General features: G+C 36.5%; 1 protein-coding gene across 7 annotated transcripts in view; it reads left to right on the top strand.

The window, feature by feature from the left end:
* ash1 (histone-lysine N-methyltransferase ash1) overlaps positions 1 to 24,395 on the top strand; it is a 1,128,611-nt gene that overhangs the window by 471,007 nt on the left and 633,209 nt on the right. For all 7 annotated transcript variants that reach the window (XM_090378882.1, XM_090378880.1, XM_090378881.1 and 4 more), the window contains one exon: positions 20,798 to 20,953. In XM_090378882.1, coding sequence (XP_090235008.1) covers positions 20,798 to 20,953 — 156 coding nt within the window. The remainder of the gene's footprint in view (positions 1 to 20,797; positions 20,954 to 24,395) is intronic.

Genomic DNA, 24,395 nt, shown 5'->3' with positions numbered 1-24,395 from the left:
TTACTTTAAGAACTGATTCAGTCTGAAAGTCTCTATTCTTTTGGGTTTGAGATGTATGTTGCTAATTTGCTGGTTGCTGTTCCAAGATATTTGCAGTTCCTTTCTGTAGAAATTTTTCTTGTGCTCATCTGAGTAAAGAAAACAGTATTTACATAAACCCTAAAAATATGTTTCTTTAGAAAAAATAACTTGTCTTTTTGAATGGACTCTCAGAAGTGTCTGTCTGGTTAATTCAAGGGGTAATTCCTATATACAGTGAAACTTCCCTTTAACGGACAGTCATGGGGAACGAAAATGTGTCCGTTAGAGAGAAGTGTCCGCTAACAAGAAGTCTGAGGGAGAAAAAAAAAAAAAGAAAGAAAGAAAAATTCTTAAACGTTTAATGTAAAATTAAATTAAAATATATACAGATTTTGAACAATATTTTTGTAAATAATATACAATTACATACACAAGAGATAAAGTAAAATCGTTAAATGTTTAATGTAAAATTAAATTAAATTATATACAGATTTTGCACAATATTTTTGTAAATAATATACATTCAATTGTGCTATGCATATTATGACTTTATCTTAAGAAAAATACATACAGTAATCACTTATTTTCTTCTGCACCTTCTTCTGGCTGATAATTTTGATTTTAACATTTGTTTGGGGTGAAGAAACAATCGTAAGTCCTTCAGTATCTTCTTCAGCGGCGAAAAACATTTTTAAACGATTGATTTGTATGAGCGTTTCTTCTATTTTCATCGGTGGTTCGTCGTTAATATGTTCTTCGACAGAATGACCTCCTTCCATTTCTTCATCCTCACGAGGAACGTCTTGAAAAATATCGATGATAATGTCGTTGATATCTAGAGCACCATCTTCTGCAGTGAGGTTCGAGTCTATATCTTTGTAGCCAGGGTCACTTGTAGCGGACGTATTGTACATTATCAATAGATGTTGAAGTTCTTGTTCTTCTTGGTGCTCCACATTGCTGTTCACAACTTCAATTTTTGCGTTTGAGAGCCAGACTTTACAAAACAGTTCACGACAGTTTGTTTTCTAATTGCGTTTACTGAAGAGGAAATCCATTGAATCGCATCTAGGATGCTGATTTTCTTTGCAAGGTCACTCGCACATGTTACATCGTTCATGTTTGCAATGAGATGTCTTAAAACATGTTTTCTGTAGTGAAGTTTAAAATGTTTTATTATCCCTTTATCCAAGGGCTGACACTCTGCAGATGTGTTTGGTGGCAGAAAAACAATTTGAATGTTGGACAATTCAATGTGCGGGTGAGATTCAGCATTATCCATGAAAAGAATAATTTTTCTGTTTTGACGAATCGTGTTTTGGTTAAAGTGACTTATCCATTTGCTCATGATATCTCGTGTCATCCACGCTTTTTTATTAGACTTCCAGTCAACATTCAAAAGATTCAACTTTATGCCCTTGAAACAACGAGGATTTTGTGGTTTTCCTATAACAAGAGGTTGTTCAAAGTCTCCCAGCATATTTGTACACAATAGTACAGTCAAGCGTTCCTTAGAAATTTTTCCGCCCTGGCACTTTTCGTTTTTTAGACTCATTGTTTTTTCAGGAAGAGCTTTAAAAAACAACCCTGTTTCGTCACAGTTGTGAACATCCTTAGCTTCAAAATCACGACATAAATCTTCCAATTTGACGGTCCACTCTGTTACAACCCCAGTATCAACAGATCCACCTTCACCACTTACGGTTTTCCAAGAAATTTTATGCCGAGTTTTGAACTTGTCTAGCCATCCCACAGAAGCTTTGAACTCATTTACTCCCATAGATTTCGCAACCTCCAAAGCCTTTTCCCTAATAATAGGCCCATTAATGGGGATTTTTAGCACGTTCGCGACAAAACCACTCATACGTAACATTGTCAATTTGAAGTCCAACAGTTTTCGGGAATGATTTTTGAACCTGATCATTTCCGTGTTGCCAAAATTGTTTGAGCAGTTCATTTTTTTCCCTTTAGGATGTTGCTTACCTGCGTCTTCCCGATTTTGAATTTTGCAGCGAGATTGCGAACACTATTTTTTTGCCAATCATACGCATTAATGAGTTCGACTTTATCTTTTAAAGTTAAATGTTTACGAGAAGACATTGTGCTCTTCACATGACACTGAACAAAACTGAAAACTGAAACTGAAAAGACGAAAGGCCGACCAAATCCCCCCCCCCCTGCACACACCGAATTCATCAGAAGTTTTACACGTGCCTTAAAATTCTTGAAAAAGGGTTTAGAACCACTACGTAAACCTTGATAAAATTCAGAGAATCGGAAATAGAAAATAAACACACGATTGAGGCAATACGTTCCTAGAAAAGGAAAGTTCCTTTTCTAGAAAAGTTCCTAGAAAAAGGGCTGTGAGCTCGCAGGCGAGCTCACAGCCCTTTTTCTAGGAACTTTATCCCTTATGGGGAGATCAAATTAAGTGCTAATCTAAACGAAACCAGATTGCCTGTCCGCGTCCGTTACAGAGAATGTCCGCTAGACAGAAGCTGAAAACACGTTAAAACCAATGGAGGTGAGTTGGGGAATTTGAAAATGTCCGTTGTAGAGAGATGTCCGTTAGGAGAAGTTTCACTGTACATGTTTGAGATTTAATTACTGTATGCATGTTCTCAGTTTGTCTCTTTAGCTTGTGGTTAAACTGAAATTCCATGTTCATTGTTCAGATGATCTCTTTAATGTCTTCTTCAGCCAGACTCTAGTTTGGCTGCAGATGCTAGCAAACCATGACCACATGATTTCCGTGCAGTTCCCAAAATATTCCTTCCTTCTCCACCATTGAGAAATTCTTTTCTGTTCTGAAGACAGCATTATTTCATAATTTAAAACAGCTCTTTCACACTAAAAGATGTAGGCAGAGGTCCATAAAGGAAAAGGCGCCTCCGTAGCCAGGTGGGAAGGAGCAGCAGTGCGTAGCACACGCTTCTTGATTAGACCGGGGTTCGAGCCCGTCACCACCAAATATGGATGATGCGGAAAGGTCAGGGAATGACCACCGCATATCCGGAGCAATATGGCCTTAGTTGCTAATGCTCCTAAAAACCAAATAACTAACTAACTAACTAACATAAAGGAAATTCACCTTTTTGTTTCTCATTTCATAGTAGTGGTATCTTAATACTGCTGCATGATTACCATATGACACCATTTCTGCCTCACCAAGGGGCATGGCTAGAAATGCATTTGTAAAGTCAGAACCCCCCCCCCCCCAAGTTGGCAAATCCAGCTTCTATGTATATGTGCAATCCTGGTCGTAGCCTTTCAAACCTAATGGACTATAGATGGATGTCCTTAAATGAGCCATCCATCTATTCTAATAAAACACCAATATGTTACCATTTTGCATCCAGAAACGTCTACAAATTGCAATTTGTTGCTGGAAAATGATTCTGAAATACCTAAAACTTTGGTCGGCTGGTCAAAACCATGAGCCTACACTATATCTCTCCTGAAACTTTTTTCGTTTCGTGGGATTCCTCGCCAGAGTCATTCACAACAACATATTCACAAATTCTATACACTATACCTTCTTATATCAGTAAAAGCAGGTGTTTAAACTGCTACATAGTACTGAACCTGATAAAGTTACAAATCCCAAAAATTTGGGACCCTCTTAGATAGCTTCCCAAAGAGACTTGGTTTACCAAAACTGTAGGGGTAAGGAGCATGCTTAAGTTTACTGTAATGCCTAGTCTTCCCAACTGCAAAGGCAGTTATCCAGCATTCTCTGAAATTGGGGAGAACTGGGCAATTGAACTGGAAAATTTTCATGAAATATGCTAAACTGTATCTGTTGTTATGCCTCTGTCATTGTCATTGATGTCATTGTCATTGAGTAGCATCTCAGAAAGATACACCAGTCCCCCAAATGTCTCAGTTTCTGAACAGCTAAATCACTTTTCTCACCTATTTTATGGACTACCTTTATGTATTGCTAATACATAAAGGCAGTTGTACAAGTGAAGTTGATAACTACAAACCTGTTAATGACTTCAGTCGTAGCAAACATAGTAATTGTTTTACACATATAGTGTAGTGGAGCCACAAGCTTTGTCTGCACAAGTCAAAAAAAAAAGTACATTAGAAAAATGCAAATTATTTGCTTCCCTCTTCATAGGTAACTATCCAATTGACCTTTGAATTTATTCCAACTGTTAGCCTTAACTACCTGCAAAAGGTAACTTATTTCAGCAATCAACAACTTGATGGATAAATGAAAACTTACTGCAATCTTATCTAATGTCTTCCCCTGTAATTTGAATTTATGGCCTTGATTTATGGAATTCTCTATAACAGTGGAAATTCTGCCTTCATTCATATTACTCATCCTTCTCAGAGCCATATAAAAATCAGCCAATCACCTCTGCCGTGCCTGTTTGCAAACTTTGTGGACCACATAATCAGAGTCTTTCCTTGTATGGTCGTCCTTTTGCCAATTTCACCATGCAAGTTTCATGCCTTTGAACCCTTTTAAGAAGGTCTGTGATGTCTTTTTTCAAATGGGGTCTCAATGCTTGCACACAGTATTCCAAATGTAGTCTTACAATTGCATTATACGGTGGGACTATGACTTCCATATCTCTAAGGGTAATGTTCGATAAATATTGATAGGACAGCATCGTCTTTCCTGGTTGACTGTTTACAGTACTCAGAAAACTTTCTATCTGCCCGTATTATATCCAGATGCTTTTCTTCCTCTACTCTTTTTAATTCAACCCCACCAAGTGTATAATTTATTTTGGGGTTTCTATTACCCAAGTGTAAAGTTCATTACCTTGCACTTTCTGGATTTAAACATATCTGTCACTTTTCTGACCATTCTTGCGGCCTATTCATCATTCTGAAGGACAGCTGCTTGGTACTGATCATTAACGAGTCTCTCAATCTTTACATTGTCTGCATTTTTTGACATCAAGCCTTGTATCCCGTCATTGATGTCATTTATGAAAAGCAAAAATAACACTGGTCCAAGAAACGATCGTGGGGGGGGGGGGGCACTCCCTTCTAACTGTTCACCAGTCTGAAGAATATCCATTAATCATAACCCTTTTCCTCCTTCGCAGAAGCCACCGGGCTGTCCATATTAGAATTTTTCCAGTAATCCCAGCATATTCCAGTTTATACAGTAAACTCTCATGAGGGACTGAGTTAAATGCCTTGCTAAAATCCAAATAAACTATGTTGTAACTGTGTGAAAATAGACTGCTAAGTTATATGAACATGATTTTCCATTAGTAATACCATGTTATGTGTTATTCTAAATGTCCAAGGATTTCACTCTTAATCATTGGCTCCAAAATGTTCCCTACCAGTGAAGTCACAATAACCGCTCTTTAGTTGCAAACTTCGATCTTATGTATTGGTGATACTTTGGCACTTCTCCAATCCAAAGGAGCCTCTCTCAAGTCCAAATATGCCCCCATAATTAACTTCAGTGGTTCAGTGCATTCCCTGGCAGTCTCCCTCAAATGCACTGGGTATATGTCATCAACTCCATGAACTTTATTTGCCTTTTACTCATAATTTTTCCTAATAAATAGTCATTTGTAATTTCAAAATCACTAATTTCATGACTCAGCCTTACTCACACAGCCTCTTCTCAGAGGGAACGATCTTTATTCAGCAAAGACAGATGCAGTGTACCTGTTCAATTCATCAGCAACATTAGCTCAGTTGTCTATGGCTTTTCCACACCCAGTACACAAGCATCCGGTCTGATCTGCTTATTTCTTCCTTGTATTCACATGAAAAAATTCCATTCCCTCATTCTTTGCTCTCTTCGCCAGTGATTTCTCATATGCAGCATTGGTCTCTCTAACCTTATCTGTGGTACTATTACAAATTAACTTGTAGCTGTTGTAGGGTGTAGTACTTTTTATCACTTTATGTGATAACAGAAGAAGGTAACCAATTTATAGCATATCAACTCCAAGGATGCAGTACCACATGTGGTACTGTAGGCGCCATGTGTTAAAGTTATATGTTAACACGTGGCACCATATTGGCGAAAGGTTAGTTAGTAATTTACATTTAAGACCTAGTACAAATTGTTCTATCAGAACCATTCCATAGCTAAGGCTTCATATTGAAGTAATTGGTAATTGGAATTCAACCTGATTAAAGTTATTGCTGCATCTATTAATGGGTTGTGATTAAAAGATTGTGCATGCTGACTAAGTTCAGTGACAGACTGGTTGGATTTTAGACTATTATTATGATAATATACTCTTGCATTTGCTTTCTTGGATAATCTGTATTTAGTGGTTGTGCTACCTATTATAACAGGTAGCACAACCACTGTGCCTGAAAATATGCTACGAAGCTATCGAGCAAATTGACTATGGTATGGGAGTGTATAACTGTTGTCTGGGCCATTAATGTGAGGATTATTAATTCTATTTTTTACTCTAGTTATAGTTTACTGTATTAGTTTTTTTGAGTATTTTCTTGTACTAAAGGTTTTGGCTAAGTATTGTAATTCTGTTGCTATATCTTCTTCTGAGTGGCTGTATTTTATGTCGTTGTAAATCTAGTTGTATAAGACTGATTTTTTTGTACTATTAGCATGGTGAAAATAAAATTGCAAAAATTTTCCAGTGTGTGTCTTTTTCCTCTATATATATATATATATATATATTCATGTCTTAAGTCTGTGTTCAGAATTATATATGGTTAGTTTTAAGAAGTTAATGCTATGGTTTTCTTCTAATTCTAAGCTATATTTGAGTCTGTTATGTACAGAATTGAACTTGTGTAAGAGGTTATCAGTAACCAGTCTATTGGTAATTAATAATAATAATTGGTCATATCGGTGAAGATCAAATTCTGGGTTAAGAATTTGATCTTCACCGGCCACCAAATAAATTTCTGAGAGCGGGACTGATATGCCTAATCCCATAGGGTCTCCATAAATTTGTTCGTAGATATCATCACTGAACTGAAAATGTCATGCTCTAACAAGAATGGAAGTTAACTCTAAAATAATATTGATGCTTCATATGCATTTCAATTTGCTCGAGAGCTTCTTAGCATCTTTTCAGGCACAGACATCACACTAGTTTTTTCTTCATCAATTACAAAGAAAGGTACAAATGCAACATTCAAGTTACAAACAATATTATGTATCTCATTAAATGTCAACAAAACTAACGCCTGTTATTTAGGTAGCACAACCACTAAATACAGATCATCCAAGACAGCAAATGCAAGAATGCGTTATCATAATAATAGTCTAAAATCCAACCAGCCGGTTACTGAACTTAACCAGCTTGCACAATCTTTTGAACCCAACCCATTAATAGATGCCACAATAACTTTAATTAGGCGGAATTCCAATTAAGGATTACTTCAATATGAAGCCTTAGCTATGGAATGGTTTTGACAGAACACTTCGTGTGAGGTCTTAAATGTTGAACTACTGGCAAGCCTTTCGCCAATATGGTGCCTAACACATGCCAAGTTCCCCTACATGTGATCATCATCATCAGCCATTTTCAATCCACTGCAGGATGAAGGCCTCTCCAGCAACTTTCCAGTTCCTTCTGTTTTGAGCACTGGCCATCCATTTACTACCCAAAAACTCATGAATTTCATCTATCCATCTCCTCCTTTGTCTTTCAGGTTTTCTTCTAGCTCCTCTTGGTACCATTCTGTTATTTTCTTAGTCCATCTGTCATCATGTCTTCGAGCTACGTGTCCTGCCCAAGACCATTTTAGTTCTTTAGTTTTGATAAGAATGTCCTTTACTTGAGTTTGCTGCCTAATCCATGTGTTTCTCTTCTTATCTAACAGTCTGATTCCCAGTATAATTCGTTCCTGCATCTGATACATGTTTCTTCCCATGTAGAAAGAATCATGTGATACATGATTCTTTCTACATGTGATACAGTAGTGTATCCTGGGAGTTGGAATGCTATAAATCGGTTACCTTCTTCTTCTGCTATCGTGTAAACCAACTGATAATAGCAATGTTGAAAGTCTTGCATTGGGACTCTTGTTTCTTCATACCTCGTTCCAGATCTTTCTTTTATAGATTACAACCTGGGAAAAAATAGTGCACTCCTCCTTCCTCAGGCCATGTTTTTGCATAGTTTAAATTCTTTTCACATTTCACTTCTTATGAATTTCAAATTTTAATCCTGGATTTTGATGAACTCCTCCTCAAATTGTATTGTGTACAGCTTGGAAACTTTGACAAAGCTAACTGGTTAGAATATTCATTTTTTTTTTTCATTTCATTTTATTTATTCATTTGTTGATTGGCATAGCCCAGGGTTCTCCCTATTAGCTGCTGTTTAACATGTGAAGAGAGCAGAATAACAATGTAACTACATGCCGACCGGGCTAACCAGGTGGGTAAAGTGCCTGCCTGGCATCCCAAAGGTCATTGGTTCGAGTGCTGCATTGGGCTTGGATCAGAGTAAAATGCGAAAAACTTTGGGAGGTGCATTATGGCCATAGAAGCCAATGTGCCAACAACTAACAAAAAAAAACATGTAACTACACAAAATTATCTACAGAACAGTCAACAATATCTGTAGTTCCATATAAAATTTCTAACAGGTTAACACTCATAAAATAAAAGAAAGATCATCTTAAGCAAACAAATTAACTAGGAAGATGGCCAGTAGAATGACTAAAATATAAGATATTTTAATACATCTTCAGGTTGAAGACCAGGTAGAGCAAGAAGTTAAAAATAGAGTATAATACTTAAATCTCAATAACAACATTTTCAGTGTAATTAGTCATCACAACCTCAAAGCTAAAAACATAACAGTCAAATTCATCATAAAAGAATATACAGCAGAATTAATGAGTTTAAATATGCATATACCACACCCAAAACAGTCAAATACATTATACATTTATAATTACATTATAAACATAACAGTCAAATACATTATAAAAGTTATACAGCACAATTAATGAATTTAAATATGCATATACCACACCCACACCTTACACAAAAGGCATAAGGCCACAGCAATAATAACAATAACATTACCAGCAGATTAAGTTTCTAAGCCAAAGAATGATTGACCTTAGGATTAAGTGACAGCAGAGGAACTATATCAACCTCCAACTGATACCCAGGAATTTTAAATTTAATCTTCACAGTCGATTTGTAACTTCCAGAAGTGAAAGTTTGCAAATAAACAGCTCACTTATGTCTTCCAGAATGAAGGTTCATAAGAATGCAGACATTAATATTAATTATTACACATATTTGATACTTAATCCAGTCAGGGCATAAGCTAGGCCAACCAAACAATATATACAATATACACTGTACAACTATACATTAAGTCCAGCTCTCAGGAATCAATAACAATTATAAACACACCATATTTCTTCAGCTTCCAACAAGGTGAAAGTTCACAAGCACAAATTTCCCAAGTAATTTAAAGTAGTAATTTAAAACCAAGACAATCAACAACAACAATACAATATTTACGCTATAACATTATATCATTTCGGACAGAAAAGACAGAATATTTGCAATATTGCAACAATTACACAACAGTCCAAGGCCCTTTTTACAGCCAGGGAAAAGTTCAATCCTAAGATCACAATAAGATGGACAATCAAAGAGAATGTGGTCAGCAGATTCAGCAGCTCCACAAATACAAAGGGGAGTGTTAGAGAGACCCAATTTAAACTGCCCTGTTCTATTAGAAGAAACATTCTATACAGACTCAGTGACATCCAGAGTAGATCGATCCTTTTTGAGAAACTCTTTCACCTCAGGAAAAAATTCTCTTGTTACAGAGCCATCTGAAGAAGACCAGTCCTTGCCACAAGGACATAAAATGAGTACACAGTCTCTTCTTTTCACTAGTTAAACTTTCCTCTCGGTTTAACTGAACACCACCAAGGGACAGAGGGATATTCCTTCTGAAATGAAAGAGAAGGTATCTGTATTGTATCTCGTACTGAATTGGGAGTTTGCCAAGTAGGACCTGTAAGGCAGCAGTGGATGTAGTTTTACAAGTCTGTGACATCGAAAGAAGAGCAGATCTTTGAGCCTGCTGCTGTTGATTAATAATCACAACTTTGTTAGCACGAAACCCCCAAGCTCCAGAACCATAGGAAATAATTTCCCAGAAGATGCAGTTATAGTAGAGATGCAACGTGTGCCCTTTAATTCCCCAATCTCGTTTCGCAATCTGCCTTAATTTTACTGTCAGGACCTTACATTTATCTTTGACAGACTTCACATGCAGTAGGAAACTTCGATGGTCATCCAGTAGTATGTTCAAAAATTTAACCATATATATATATATATATATATATATATAGTGTGTCAACTTTCCATTATATTTGATTGCAAGGGGACGATTAGGTGCCAACCTTCCTTTTAGGTGCATCTGGAACGTTTTGGCAGACGAAATTTGAAGTTTATGAGTTAAGGTCCAGTTGGATAATTCTATTAATATCGAGTCGCTGTGTCCTCCAGTTGTTTTCTAGAATTTCTGCTGACCAAGATTATTAGATCATAGAGAAAGTTTTACTCAGCCAATTATCAAAAATGATGTTCCCACACAGAGGCCCAAGAATGGACTCCTGTGGGCAGGTTCTGGTAACAACTCTCGAGGTCTTATTTAAACCACAACTTACTTTGATGGTTAGAAAAGTAACTCCTGAGAGTACAGAATAAGGGCATAGAAACCTGGGCTTCTCGGAACCTCTCGAGGACACTTGGCCACAAAGAGTGTCAAATGCCCACTTGAAATCCACGAAGAGACCCAGCGGGTATTTAGAGGACGTTTGGTCACAGTATTCAAGCAATTTATGTATGGCATCTTCGGTTCCACATCCCTTCAGAAACCCATACTGACAAGGAGAAGAAAGTTCCCTCTAGATGAATAAGCAACAATAAGTCTTCTGGCAATGAGTTTTTCGAAGGCTTTTCCCATAACAGGCAACAAGGCTATCAGCCTCTAGGAGAGAGGATCATTAGCCAGTTTTTGAGGACCCTTAATGAGAATTTTCAAAGTGGCTATCTTCCAGACCTTTTGGAAAAGACCAGCTCATAGACAGGAGTTAAACAGCAAGATTAATACATTAGGTATAAACTGGTTAGAATATCAAAAATTTCTAAAAAATGTGCAGATATATCTATTATTTAATCTCAAATGATTGATTCTGCTTTATTTATCTATAGATTCTAGATGATTAGTTATCTCTATAACTAATCATCTGCTGAAATCTGGATCCATCCAAAAGTGGGGTGAAATTGAAAGGAATAAACGTTGGCATATTTTTTATAAACACTACTAATCTCATATAATTCGAGAAAGCAAGGGTTAGGATTATTATTATTTATTTATTTTATTTTATTTTTTGACAAATGAATATAAATATATACAAAGATATTGTCAGTGTTAGGGAAAAAAAATCAAGATTTCTTAGGTAATGCTCAGCTATCACCACTCTGATACTACAACTGAATGGAATATCAATTTTTGATCCTCTTGAAATTGGAAATGCATTAGATTTGTTGTTTGAATCACTTTCAGCTGTAACTGCTTACGAGCCAGTCTTTCAGTTGCATTTTTGTTCTGACTGAAAAGTGCAATCTGAATTTTAAATACTTTTTGCCAACTTTGTTATAATTATCTGCTCAGTGGCTGAATTTCAGAATGCACTTTCACAATAAAAGAATAGTACTTCAGTCCCTAATGATATATTTATTATTCAATGATTGCATATTTAATTGATGAATCCTTAACGGAACTTCTGCAAATAAATAATAGATTCTGTTTCAGCGGATTATGATCCTACTTGCTAGTACCATTCCTATGTCTATTTTTATGCATTCCTGAAGCCATAAAAAATTCACACTGACACAAAAGTCAAATTGTTTAGTGTAAATATCGGGAAAAAGTAATCCATGCTAAATTAACCCGATTCGTCGACACTGAAAATATATTAAGTTCACTATAGCGTCATAATGGTAGGTCAACACTTTATCTTGTGATGAAGTTGAGGCAAGCATTCAAAATGTTGACTTGGTGCATTATAGCCTTAGAAGCTAATGCGCCATAAAATCCTAACACAACCAACCAAGCATTCAAAATGCCTTTCTGGGGCATGAACAGTTGGTTATGATAAAACATTCATTACGATGTAACAATATGTTATTCTTCAACAAGATCAGTATGAATGTTGAATGTGGCCATTGAAAGCATCCCAGAACTTGCTGACTAATGGATCATTTCCTGTACTTTTCCTGTTCTGTCCCCCCACCCCAAATCCTATACATCTAGACAAAGAGTTTTACTCAGTTCTCTGTGCTGATTACTACCCAATTCTCAAAATAAGTCTAATTAAAAGACAGCCACAAGATACCATAAACATATTAGTTTCTCCATTTGGAATAATAGTTATTGATTTCCTAAGAAAGAAAGAACCACTCCAGTACTTATTTGTTGCATATGTACTTTTCATCTTGAGCCAGATATTTCACTAGATTCCCATCAGCTTACTTTTTCTGCATAGTTTTACGTTTCTAGTCGATTGCTAAGTAAATGATGTAAATCTCTTTTTATTGTGTACATACTAATGTAATTGGTATTGTGCGACCATGTTGGCTTTAACATTGTCTGCACAGCTTGAAACACCAGGTTTATATAAAGATCAAGAGATTACAACTGATTAAAAGGACAGGCAACAGTTGTATGAAAATAGTTATTTAGTTGGCAAATACGTTTTTTGATAAATTGAAATTTTAGATAAGAATAAATAACGTCCGGGAGCCATCCTCTATTTTAAACTAATATAATGGTTTAATGACTGTATGCTAACCTTATAGGTGCTATAGTTTAAAAGTAACTGTAATGGACAAATCAATTTCTTTTCCTTTTTTTTTTTTTTTTTTTTTAATGTGCTTTATTTACAAAAAAAAAAATATGTATGTTATTTAAAATTAATGAATGAACTTCAAAATAGCTTATGATTTTAGTTCTCAAATAAGTATAATGTTATTCTATCTATGAATTTTTTATTCATTATTATTTTTTTTAATGAAAACGGCAAACATGAGAGGATTTAGAACCTATAGTACTTAGTATCTTGCATGGGCTAAAGGTGAAAAGATAAAAGAAGGTACTTTTTGATATTATACTTGAATTTCTGTAGACTGTAATTTTCAGGAAATATGTATGAAGTTAGGTTGTTCCAGAAACAAAAAGTTGAAAGACTAAATGAAGAAGAAGAAAAGTTGGTTCTGTGAGTTTGAAGTTGGGCAGTAAAAGCATGTTGACTGGTTATGGCACATGTTTGGACTGCTTTGGAAGAACTAGCGGGAATTAAAGAAGCCAATTCAGAAGAACAGTTTTCTATAGAAGAAGTATCTATAGAAAACACTTGCAGCAGAAACAGATGTCTTTGAGACAGAGAGTGAACATACTGTTCGAGATGAGTCATTACTTAGCCTAATTGCCATCTTTTGAATGCATTCTAGAAGCCTGAGAGAGATTTTGAAGGTACCGGCCCAGATGTGGGATCAGTATTCCATGGTAGGTTGAGTTTCTATTTATCGAGAGTAAACAGCTATTTGGAAGAAAAGTAACGCTGAGAGTGAAAGTGAAAACTCAGTTTTTTATATGCAGAGGAAGCAATATTTGTAATGTGCTTATTCTAAGAGAGATTAGAAGTCAGGGTAATCCCAGTAGTGATATATGATCTCACCTAGAAATCGGCGTGTCATTGAAGATAAGCATAGGAGCAGAAGAATCCTTTTTAGAAGATATGACAGGACTCAGTTTAAGAAAGTTTGAAATCAACAAAATTATCTTTGACCCACTGGAGAATTACCTTTAAGGAATTGCTAGTGGATATTCGAGAAGTTGATGCTGTTTGAGAAGCCTTGCCTTGGCTTCTCAAACTGGAAGGTGGAATGCAATGTGTCATCAGCAAAACTGTGAAAGAAGGTCATTAATATACAAGACAAAGAAAGTGGGAGAAAGAACTAAACTTTGGGGAGCACCTGCATTAGTGTAGAAGTTAGAAGACAGGGAGCCATCTAGCATCACCCTCAGTGAGCAGTCAGAGAGAAAACTGGACACCCAATTTCAAAAAACACGATCAAAAGCCTTTTAAATGTCAAGAACAACTACTTGAGTTTCACCATACTTTTACATTAAATTCATCCATAGATGGATAACATATGCCCGAATATCACCAGTGGATTAATACTGATGGAATCCATGCTGGCAATCGTTGATCAGGTGGAAGATTTTAAGATAGTTTAAGAGTTGGTGGTTAATTGATTTCTCCATTACTTTAGAAAGATTAGAAATAAGTGCAATGGGATGATAATTGGATGGGAGTAATTTGTCACCCTTTTCAGGAACTGGCTGGATATGAGGAAATTTCCAAGTAGAAAGGAAAAACCTTTGGAATAAGAAAGTTAAAAAAAAAAATGACACAGAACAGGAGTAAGTTCAGAAGCACAGGTTTTAAGAACAAACAACTAGAGAAATACCATCTGGAACTGGATCTTTCTCAGCATTCGATATTGTTCAAAATCCTTTTGACTTCCATTTGATGGAAGATCACAGGAGGCATTGAATGGAGTGTACTGGGAATGGTAGAGGTGGTTTACCAACATTATCAATACACAAGTTGGAAGAAAAGTAGAATTTTTGCCCATCAGCTTTATGTTTGGCTGAAGTGGCAATAGAACCATCTGGGTTTGATGGAGTTGGGAATAGTGATTGGCAAAAATTGTGACCCATAGCTTTGGCAAGAGACCAGAATGCTCAACTACCATTTGGACACTAAGCACATTTTCTTATATCTTAGCCTGTTCAAAATCTAATTTGGACTGTTAATAACTGCTTTACAATTGTTGCGAGCTTTGGTGCAGGCAAAAAACGAACGTGGAGATTTGGAAACAAGCTAATTACGATATACAGAATTCTTCTCTTGAAGAGCCTTAGTACATTTATTGGAACACTGAGATTTAGATAAGGGATGAGATTTTCAGGTGGTGTGGAATAATGGATTTCATCCCGATAAGAATAATTTCACTGGCACAAACTAAGAAAACATGGATATCCGAAGATTTAAAACAATAATCTGACCAAGGAAAAGTAGAAAATAAATCTCACAGATCATTCCATTTTGCATTCTTGTAATGCCAAACAACACAAGGTTGAGAAATGGCCACAAGAGAAATGATCCATTTTAGAAGAGACCATCACCAAGTTGTGATCTTAATTGTCTAGAGGACCATTCACCTCGATGTATTTGAAAAGGTTGTTTGCGAGAAAACGATCGAGCATGTTGGCTGCGTGGTTAGGAATGTCTGCTATTCTGGTAGGTAAATTAACAATCTGTGCGCAGTCATTAGTAATTGCAGAAGCCTTGGCACCTTGACCATCTGGGTCTGTATGACTAGAAAGGGGAAGCCAGCTGGAGTTGTGAACATTGAAATCACCAAGGGAAATTACCTACCTGTTAGGAAAGTTGGACTGGAGAAAGTAAAGTTTCACCGAGAGGAAGTCAGAGTTCCAAGTGATTATTGGAGTAGGGAGAATGGTACACGATGAATTTAACAGAATGTGGTAGAGAGATTTCAGGGAATATCAGAATGGATATGTGCACAAGTACCTCCTTTGAAGTGAAAGGAATCATATAGCAAATAATTCAGACAAGTGTGATGATTCAATCAATAATAGCCGACCGGGCTAGCCGAGTGGGTAAAGTACCTGCCCGGCAACCCAAAGGTCGCGGGTTCGATTCCCGCCTCGGGCTTGGATCAAAGTACTGCAAAAACCTTGGGAGGTGCAATATGGCCCACAGAAGCCGATGCGCCAACAACTACCAAATAAATCTAAAATCTAAATCAATCAATAATTGGGATTGTGCCAAAAAAATACATGGGTTTTGGCATACTCTAAGAGGTAATGGACACCATTGAGATTATAGCTGAGACCATATATATTTGTGAAATGAACGAGGAAGCTTTTGGGAAGTTCAGATGATTTTGCAGATAAATTTGTTCTGTTAATTTGACAATTCATGATGTTTTCAATAGTTAGAAAAGGTGGGGAGGACATGGTGTTTGAAGTAATGAAATTTTTGGGTATTGCATACATATGGCAAGAATAATACCCAGCTCTATGACATAATGTGGCCTTGAAAAAAACCCCAGATACACACTATTTGGACTCCCTCCTGCTGCTGTCTGGAAGAATTGAGTCAATGACATTATACACTAGCTAATCTGGAAGCCTCTTGGAGAATTACCAATAGATTTGGTTCAGTGGACTATCTAGTGGCTGGCTTGTGAGTATAGTTTTAGTGCTATGAAGGCCTTTGTAGCCATGAGGTGAGTAGCAGCAGTGCAGTAACACATGCTCTTTGAGGAGAACGGGGATTCAGCCCCTGACTGCTAAATATGGTCACTCTGCCAACCAGTACTGGACCAGCATGGCACATTATGGTCCATTTATCTCAATATGAACCATTGAGGAGGCTTTCATCCTGCAGTGGATTGATAATGGCTGCGATTTACCTTTATCCTCGAAATGTAAGGAAGATTGGAACTCACCATGATGTCCATCATAACCTCAAAAGACATCATTCATCTTGCATGATGGAAAAGTTGGGAGGGTTACCAGAGCATTTCTCTAGAGACTAAACATGGGTTCCATAATAATAATTTGCTTGATTTTACAGGCTACGTTTTCATTTCTTTGGGTAAAAGTATCATTTTTTAATCATAAACTAATTAGCTAACTAATTTCATTGTTGAGAACATAACCCCTATTTTTAACATTGTCTATGGGTAACAAATAGACAGTGTTAAAGGAATGAATTAACTCGTAAAGTCAGAAACTACCTGTACTTAGATTTTAGTTAAGCTTTTGATACTGTAGCACGTGGAAGACTACTATACAAATCGGAGCAGTATGACATTAAGAGCAAGTTGCTGCTATGGATAAAGTGATGGTTGAGTGGGAGAAGACAGGGAATGGTAGTTAATGGACATTGCCCTTTGTGAACTAATGTTAGTGGAGTTTGCAAGGGTTCATTGTTGTTTTCTATATTTTGCAATGATATTGATTTAGGTATATCGTGCTTAATGTGCAACTGAAGTCTGCAGTTAATATGAAGGTTGGTAGGGTTGTTAATGACACTAATGATAGTATGCTACTGCAAAAGGATCTGACAAAGTTGAGCAGCTGGCCTTAGAGATGGCAACAGAAGTTTAACATTGACAAATGGAAAGTACCTCATATTGATTGCAGTAACCCCAGAATATCATACCAACTGTGCAGTACTACACTCAGGAAAGAGGAGAATGGACAAGACCTGGGGGTAATTGTGCAGTTAGATATAAAGTTTTCTGAGCAGTGCAAACATGCTGCTAGTAAAGCTCATGGGGTGTTGTCAATGATATGTAGGAATTTTGTTAGCAGGGTTAAGGATGTGATTATCTCCTGGTATAAGACAGTGGTTAGGCCACACCTTGAGTACTGCCTGTTCTGTAGGCCTCATTTTAGGAAAGATGTAGAGCTGCTGGAACGAGTACAGAGAGTGGAAACGATATTGGTGAGTGGAACAGTGTTGCTGTTACCAAGAAAGGCTTAAATTCTGCAAATTACAGAGTCTGGAGGCTAGGCATCTGCGAGGTGATCTGATTGAGGTGTATACGGCCTTGAATGATTTGTGCAAGCTCAATGCTGATGGGATTCTTTCTCTTGCTCAGATTACCGCACCTGAGGGGGAATATATTCAAACTGAGGAAAGACAGCTGGAGAATTGATGTGCAGAAATTTGCTTTAACCAGCGGCTGGTTGATTGCTGGAAGTAACTTCCGTCTGTTGCTGTGGAATTTGACAACTTAAATAAATTCAATTCCGAAGTAGACAAACTTTTGGAGTTAATGGATGAGTGAAACAAGAAGGTTTTTTTTTTTTTGGGTGATGATATATAAGCTTGCTTTGTTTTATCATATGCCTATAGGCAAACTAAGACAGATTATGAGAATTCTTTGGCAAATTCTGCAAAGAGTAAGAGTAAAGACTCCTTACTTATGTAAACACTAGAATGTTACTGTAACGGGATAAATCGCACTGGTCTACTAGATATCGATGGTTTAACTGTTGATGATTATGCACAGGTTGCTGACAAATGGTATAGGTGTTTTTCATCTACATTCAGACCTGAGGAATTGTTTTGGAAAGTGAATGTCAGAAGTTGATCAAGTCCTAACAGGGAGCCAATTGAATTTGTGACAACTTCAGAGGAAATTTGAAGAGAAATTTTTGAAGCTAAAAAAAAAGGGGGGCACCTGGGTTGGATGGGATCTATCCAGTTATATTGAGGCAGGCAGCAAAGGAGGTAAGTAAACTTCCTTTCCAAAGGAAGTGAAAGGGGCATGCGTAATTATAGACCTGTTAGTTTAACCTCTATTCCAGGTAAAATGATGGAGTTACGGTTTAAAGAAGGAACATAAAGAAACAAGTGTGCAGTTATACTTCAGTCCCAATCTGGGTTCATTCAGGGGAGATCTTCTCTGAAGCAGTATAAAAGGAACTGGCTGCAAAAAATAGTTTAATATCATATGCTTGGATTTCAGGAAAGCGTTTAGCTTTTGATACTGTTGCGGATAAGAGACTGCTGTAGAAATTGGAGTAGCATAGAATTCATATTTACTAGTATGAAAAAAGGATGGCTGAATGGGAGAGGGCGGAGTGTGGTTATCACTGGATACTGCTCTTCGTGGACTAATGTTGTTAGTGAAATCCCAAATGGTTGGTAAAAGGTAAACTGAAGCCATTATCAATCCACAGCAGGATGTGAAAGCCTCCTCAGCAATTCATGTTGGGGGAAATGGACCGTAATCTTCCATGCTGGTCCTTTGCATGTTTGCAGATCGGCCATATTTAGTAGTCAGTGGCTTGAACCCTGATCTACTAAAAGAGTGTATTGTAAGCTTAAGCTTATTTTTGGGGGGGGGGCAAATTTACCCATGATTGCGGATAAGAGACTGCTGTAGATGGGTAAAAATGGAATATATAAGGACTGGTTTAGTAGCCTTAAGTTAGTTATAGAGGGAGGAGTTGTAGAGAAGTTAGTGATAGAGGGAGGAGTTCCATGAGAGTAATAGTCGGGAAACAGCGAGAATATTGTTGGATTACAGACGAGAGGATTTGCCAGTGTAAGGGCATGAGTCGTTCGGAGTTAACAAGTTTGGAAGCAGCGAGTAAGTTTGGGAATTGTAATTAGTTACGGTTATGCAACTAGTAGTTTCAAGTGTTAATAAAGTTAAAATAAGTGGGCAATTAATAAGTATATGCCACTTCAAAGTGAGTTTGATAGAGGAGAGTTTAATCTGATGTGGAAACCGTTAAAGAAAGTGCTAGAAGATAAAGGAACTGGTCCAAAAGGTCGGAGAAGTGAAAATAATTGTAAGTACTGTTTCGTATTATTCTTTCTAGTCAAGAGAATAATCCAAAAAGGGGAAGAAAGGCATTCTGAAATCCTAACCGTGATATTTTGAACTAGCCTAAGGAATAACTGGATAAACAAATTGGATATTGTAAAGGAATTGCAATGTCAGCCCTGGAATGCACACCATTATCTACAGCTTGCAAAATCCTAATTTTATCTGCAATTGACAAAGCTTTCTTGGAGCGATACCAATAAACGTACACTCTAACTAATGAAATTAACTTCTAGACAATGTTCATTTTATTACCATACTACGAGAAAAGGTCATGGGAAATCTTAACAAATGATTTCTCATGGTTAGGCTTCAAGCTTGCCAATTCCTTCAATATATTTGAAGCATTCTGTCATTTTTAAATGTGAATATTGTAATAAAAATATAAAAATTTGGATGAAGAGATAGAAATTTATGGTTGTTATACAGAAATCTTTTTATTTTCGGTGTCTTTATACTGAATGTAAAATAGGCTTATGTCAATGACAAATTGGCTTGGACCAGCCACACAGGATGTTATAACATGTTGGGGACATTACAAAGCTGGTCGCTATGAGAGCTTCTACTGTACTAATACTAAAAAGACAAAAGCAGATTTGCCAATTAAGAAATTAACTGAAGTTACAAAAAAAATAATAATAATAATAAATAAATAAATAAAAGAAGGAATTGAAGCAATAGAGGTAGGTTCTTATTTTAATTATTTTTTATTATTTTGTGGCTTCAATTAATATTTTATTTGGGAATCTACTTTTCTATTTGGGAATGGATTTATTGATAGTTCTGTAGTTTCAGCACTATTCCTTTCACATGGTTTAAAAGTGAATAAACTATTTGAAAAATTAAAATCGGATTAAACTGCTTATTTTGTTAATTATATCATGTATTTATGCTCTCAGCATATATCCACCTTGACAGAATTGTAGACAAAGGAAATTTATTCTCACGATAATGCAAGAACATGTATCACTTGTATAGTCTGCAAGTGGATAGCATTCATTCGGTGATATAATTTCATGTGTGCTGGAATTCACCATTATGTAATTGTGGAAGTAGTTCTATGTTATATGTATGTATGTATTCACTTTTGAATATATAATCTTTTGAATAACTGTATAATCTTTTCCCACTGTAAAAAAATAAATTCTAGAACAGGCAAACAAATTGCAGGATTCATTTTAAAAAATGCATTCGTAGGAATGTAATGATTGCAGTTGAATGTTTGTTAGATTAACCATTTTATCTTATTCTTTTTGTTGTATTTGTAGAGTTTGCTAATTTAATTTTCACCAAATTTTGCAGCAAATTTGCAAATGTGGAAGTTCAAAATGTCGTGGTTTTATTGGCGGTCGTTCACAGAGATTAAATATGCAGTCTAAAGATAAAGAAAAAAATAAGAAAGGTCCTGGAAGACCTAAGAAAAGAAAGGAACACGAAGAACTTGCTGATTTAAAAGAGGTAATCTCTGTATTAAATATCAAATCCAGTATTAAAAAATGTTATTAATTATCAATATTTTTTTTCACAGGTTAGTAACAGGAATTAGGCGCCTCCGTAGCCAGGTGGGCAGAAGCAGCAGTGCGTAGCACACGCTTCTTGATCAGACCGGGATTCGAGCCTGTGACCACCAAATATGGAGGATGTGGAAAGGTCAGGAAGTGACCACCGCATATCCTCAGAGCAATATGGCCTTAGTTGCTAATTCTCCTAAAAACCAAATAACAACAACAAGTAACAGGTTCTTATATATGAATCAGTGAACATGTAATTTCTTTTAAAAATAATGGAGACTTTCAGAAGTGTAATGTACACAGCCGTACATTACACTTCTCGGGGTCTGAAGTGCTAAGCTCTTGTGGGGCCCCCTTTAATGATACCAGAGTCCAAAAAAAAAAAAAGTATTTTTACCGATCTGTTTAAACACAAACGTTGTAATACTGCTAAATAGAAAGAAGAGTGCCGAACTAAACTCTGTGTTGCAGCAGCCTGTGAGTGTATGGTGACGAGACACATGGCTTTGGCACGTAATCACGTGGTCAGCGAATCAACTTCCATTGCTGCATTTTGTGACCCGTGACCGCTGCCCTTTCACAAATAGCTCCTCATTTCACATCACAATGCTGGGTGAACACCATTGCCCCCCCCCACTAGAATTGAACCTGGACCGCCTCCAGAACCGAGCAGTGGGGGAGCCCAACAACAATTGGTGAGATTACTAATTTTGTTACAAAAATATTATAAAAACATTCACATCTTGTCATCAGTAAATAATACCAGGTACTTTAGAAAATATTAGTGCAATATCTAAATTATGAGTTCATACAATTTGTATAAATACTTTTTCCTTGGCTTTGCCTTGGGCAAAATATCTATTAAATTATCGTAATTAATGCTATTTATTAGTTCATATTCAATAAATAACAATGACAAATTACTCATTTTATCTAGTAAACTATTCCTCAAATAGTTTTTTACTCATTTGAGAACATACCAGCTGTGTGGTACTACACTCAGGGTAGTGGAGAATGAGAGACCTGTGGGTAATTGTGCAGTCAGATATGAAGTTTTCTGAGCAGTGCAAAAAGGCTGCAAGAGTAGCTCATGGAGTATTGTCAGTGATATATAGGAATTTTGCTAGCATGGATAAGGAAGTGATTACCCCCCTTGTATAAGGCAATGATCAGGCCACATCTTGAGTATGGCTACAGCTCTGGAGGCCTAATTTTAGGAAAGATATAGAGCTGCTGGAATGAGTACAGAGAATGCCAACTAGATTAGTGAGTTAACAAAGAGTTGCTGTTACCAAGAAAGGCTTAATCTGCAAATTGCAGAGTCTGGAGATGAGGCACAAGGTGATCTGATTTAGGTTTATAAGGCTGTCAATGGTTTGAGCAAGCTCAGTGCTGATGGGATTCTTCCTCTTGCTCAGATTCCACAGCTGAGGGAGCATAAATTCAAATTGAGGAAAGACAGTTGTAGACTAGATGTGTGGAAATTTGCCTTTAGCCAGTGTGTGGTTGCCTGCTGAAACAAACTTTCATTCGGCATTATGGAAGTTGACAGCTTAAATTAATTCAAGGCTGAACTAGACAAACTTTTGGAGTGAATGGATGAGTGGTGGGAAGTTTTTTTGGCTGATGCTGTATAAGCTTGCTTTCTTGAATCATATGCTTTTACCACTGCTAATGTTAAGACATTCCATCTTTTTGGGGAAGCAGGAAAAAAAATTATATAAATTTTGTATAAAGTGGAAATAATGTGCTGCAGTAGAATAAGATTCAGCTGTGTTAGTTCCAATTAAATTTAGAGAGTGGCTAGTACACGGTACATAAAATGAAGTAGAACTATGTTTCTTCAATCTGACTTGGTCTCCTAAATACTTTCATGCCATATTTGAACTGTCTTAACTTTGTACTCTGCAGTTTGTAATATCAATTGATAAATCTCCTAATATTTTTAAAATAGTTTTTTCTTTATATTCAGCATTGTGATATTCTATAAGAAGGAAACCTAAAAATCATTCTTTGATGTTGTGATTTTGTATCGTGTATCTTATAATGAACACTAATGGATCAACATGGCTAATGCCAGGAGTAATCAACAATAATAGAAAAGTATTTTGCTTTTCGAGCAAAACATCACCTTTTTAACTTTTCCCGCCATCAATTGTATAAATTCATCACATGTTTTATGTGAAAGGTAATTGGTTTTGCTGGGTCCACAACTTGCATACATCTCTGTTTGATTTCTTAAAATATTATCAAATTTAATCAAATATTCTAGGCAACTTAAATAATTACCACTAGGTTCCTTATCAATATTTAAATACTTTTTTCAACTTGCGACTTTTTTTCAACATTGACCTGTACTTGGTGAGTAAATCTGCAGATCTCTTACTCTTAATGTCATTAATTCCAACATATAAAACAACATCCCCTTTTCTGCCCTTAACAGATGATATCTGCTCTACAATGTTGTCAACTTTTGCCCCTGGCAGACACACCCTGGTCCTTTTCCACCTATCCTTCTTGCATAGTACATTCCCTGTCTCCCTGACAATAGTCATCAACAATAACTAGTTCCTTTGGGACCAGTGCATTCTGCCTTGTAGATTGCCTCTGTGTTGCCTGTTGCACAGGAGTGAGCTCTGCCATTGAGCTGGGCAGCTGAGAGCTTGATGGGCCCCTCATAATAATTTCTTCGAGGGCACCCTACACCTCAAGCCCTCATAGACACACACCAGAACGCTGAATTGACTCCTAATTTCTTGACACTCTAGAAACCTAACACACACACACCCACACACACACACACACACACACACACACACAAAGGCATCCTCCTCCATGGCTAGATCATGTCCTGTTTTAGAAAGGTTGGCAAACATTTCACATTTCGCATGTTTTGAGACTGATGCATTACAGAATCGCCCCCTTTGTTTCTCCCCAAAGCCACAGACTAGCACTCTTCCTAGTCTGTGATCTTTGCTTCAGAGCTCTAGCTGGGTCATGATTTCTATTTAATACAATTTAATTAACAATGAAATTTAATAAGATTAGTAATATTTTTGATTAATTGATAATAATATAATAAAGTAACAGATTCCTAATTGAGTGCTTCTTATTACACTGTCTAGTTTTTACTTTATACCTTACGCTATCAGATTGAGATATACATACGTTATGCTATTTCTTATCGACTACAATATGGCGGCTAGTTCAACAATATTCGCGCCAACACCTGGAGTCTTAACTTCCACAATTCGCTACTTAAACTCAAAATAAGAAGCTAACGAATGCCACTAAACCTACTTAATATCTCTGAAAAACACAATGTAGTATGTTAATTAACAAAGAATATGGTAAAAATTAAAAATACCCTTACAGCAGCCAAAAATCCA

This window comes from Mastigoproctus giganteus, chromosome 8 (genome assembly GCF_048544385.1).
Source record: "Mastigoproctus giganteus isolate SK-2022 chromosome 8, ASM4854438v1, whole genome shotgun sequence".
NCBI classification, from domain to species: Eukaryota; Metazoa; Arthropoda; class Arachnida; order Uropygi; family Thelyphonidae; genus Mastigoproctus; species Mastigoproctus giganteus.
Note: the sequence above shows the minus strand (reverse complement) of the source record. Positions and strands in the feature narration are given on the sequence as shown.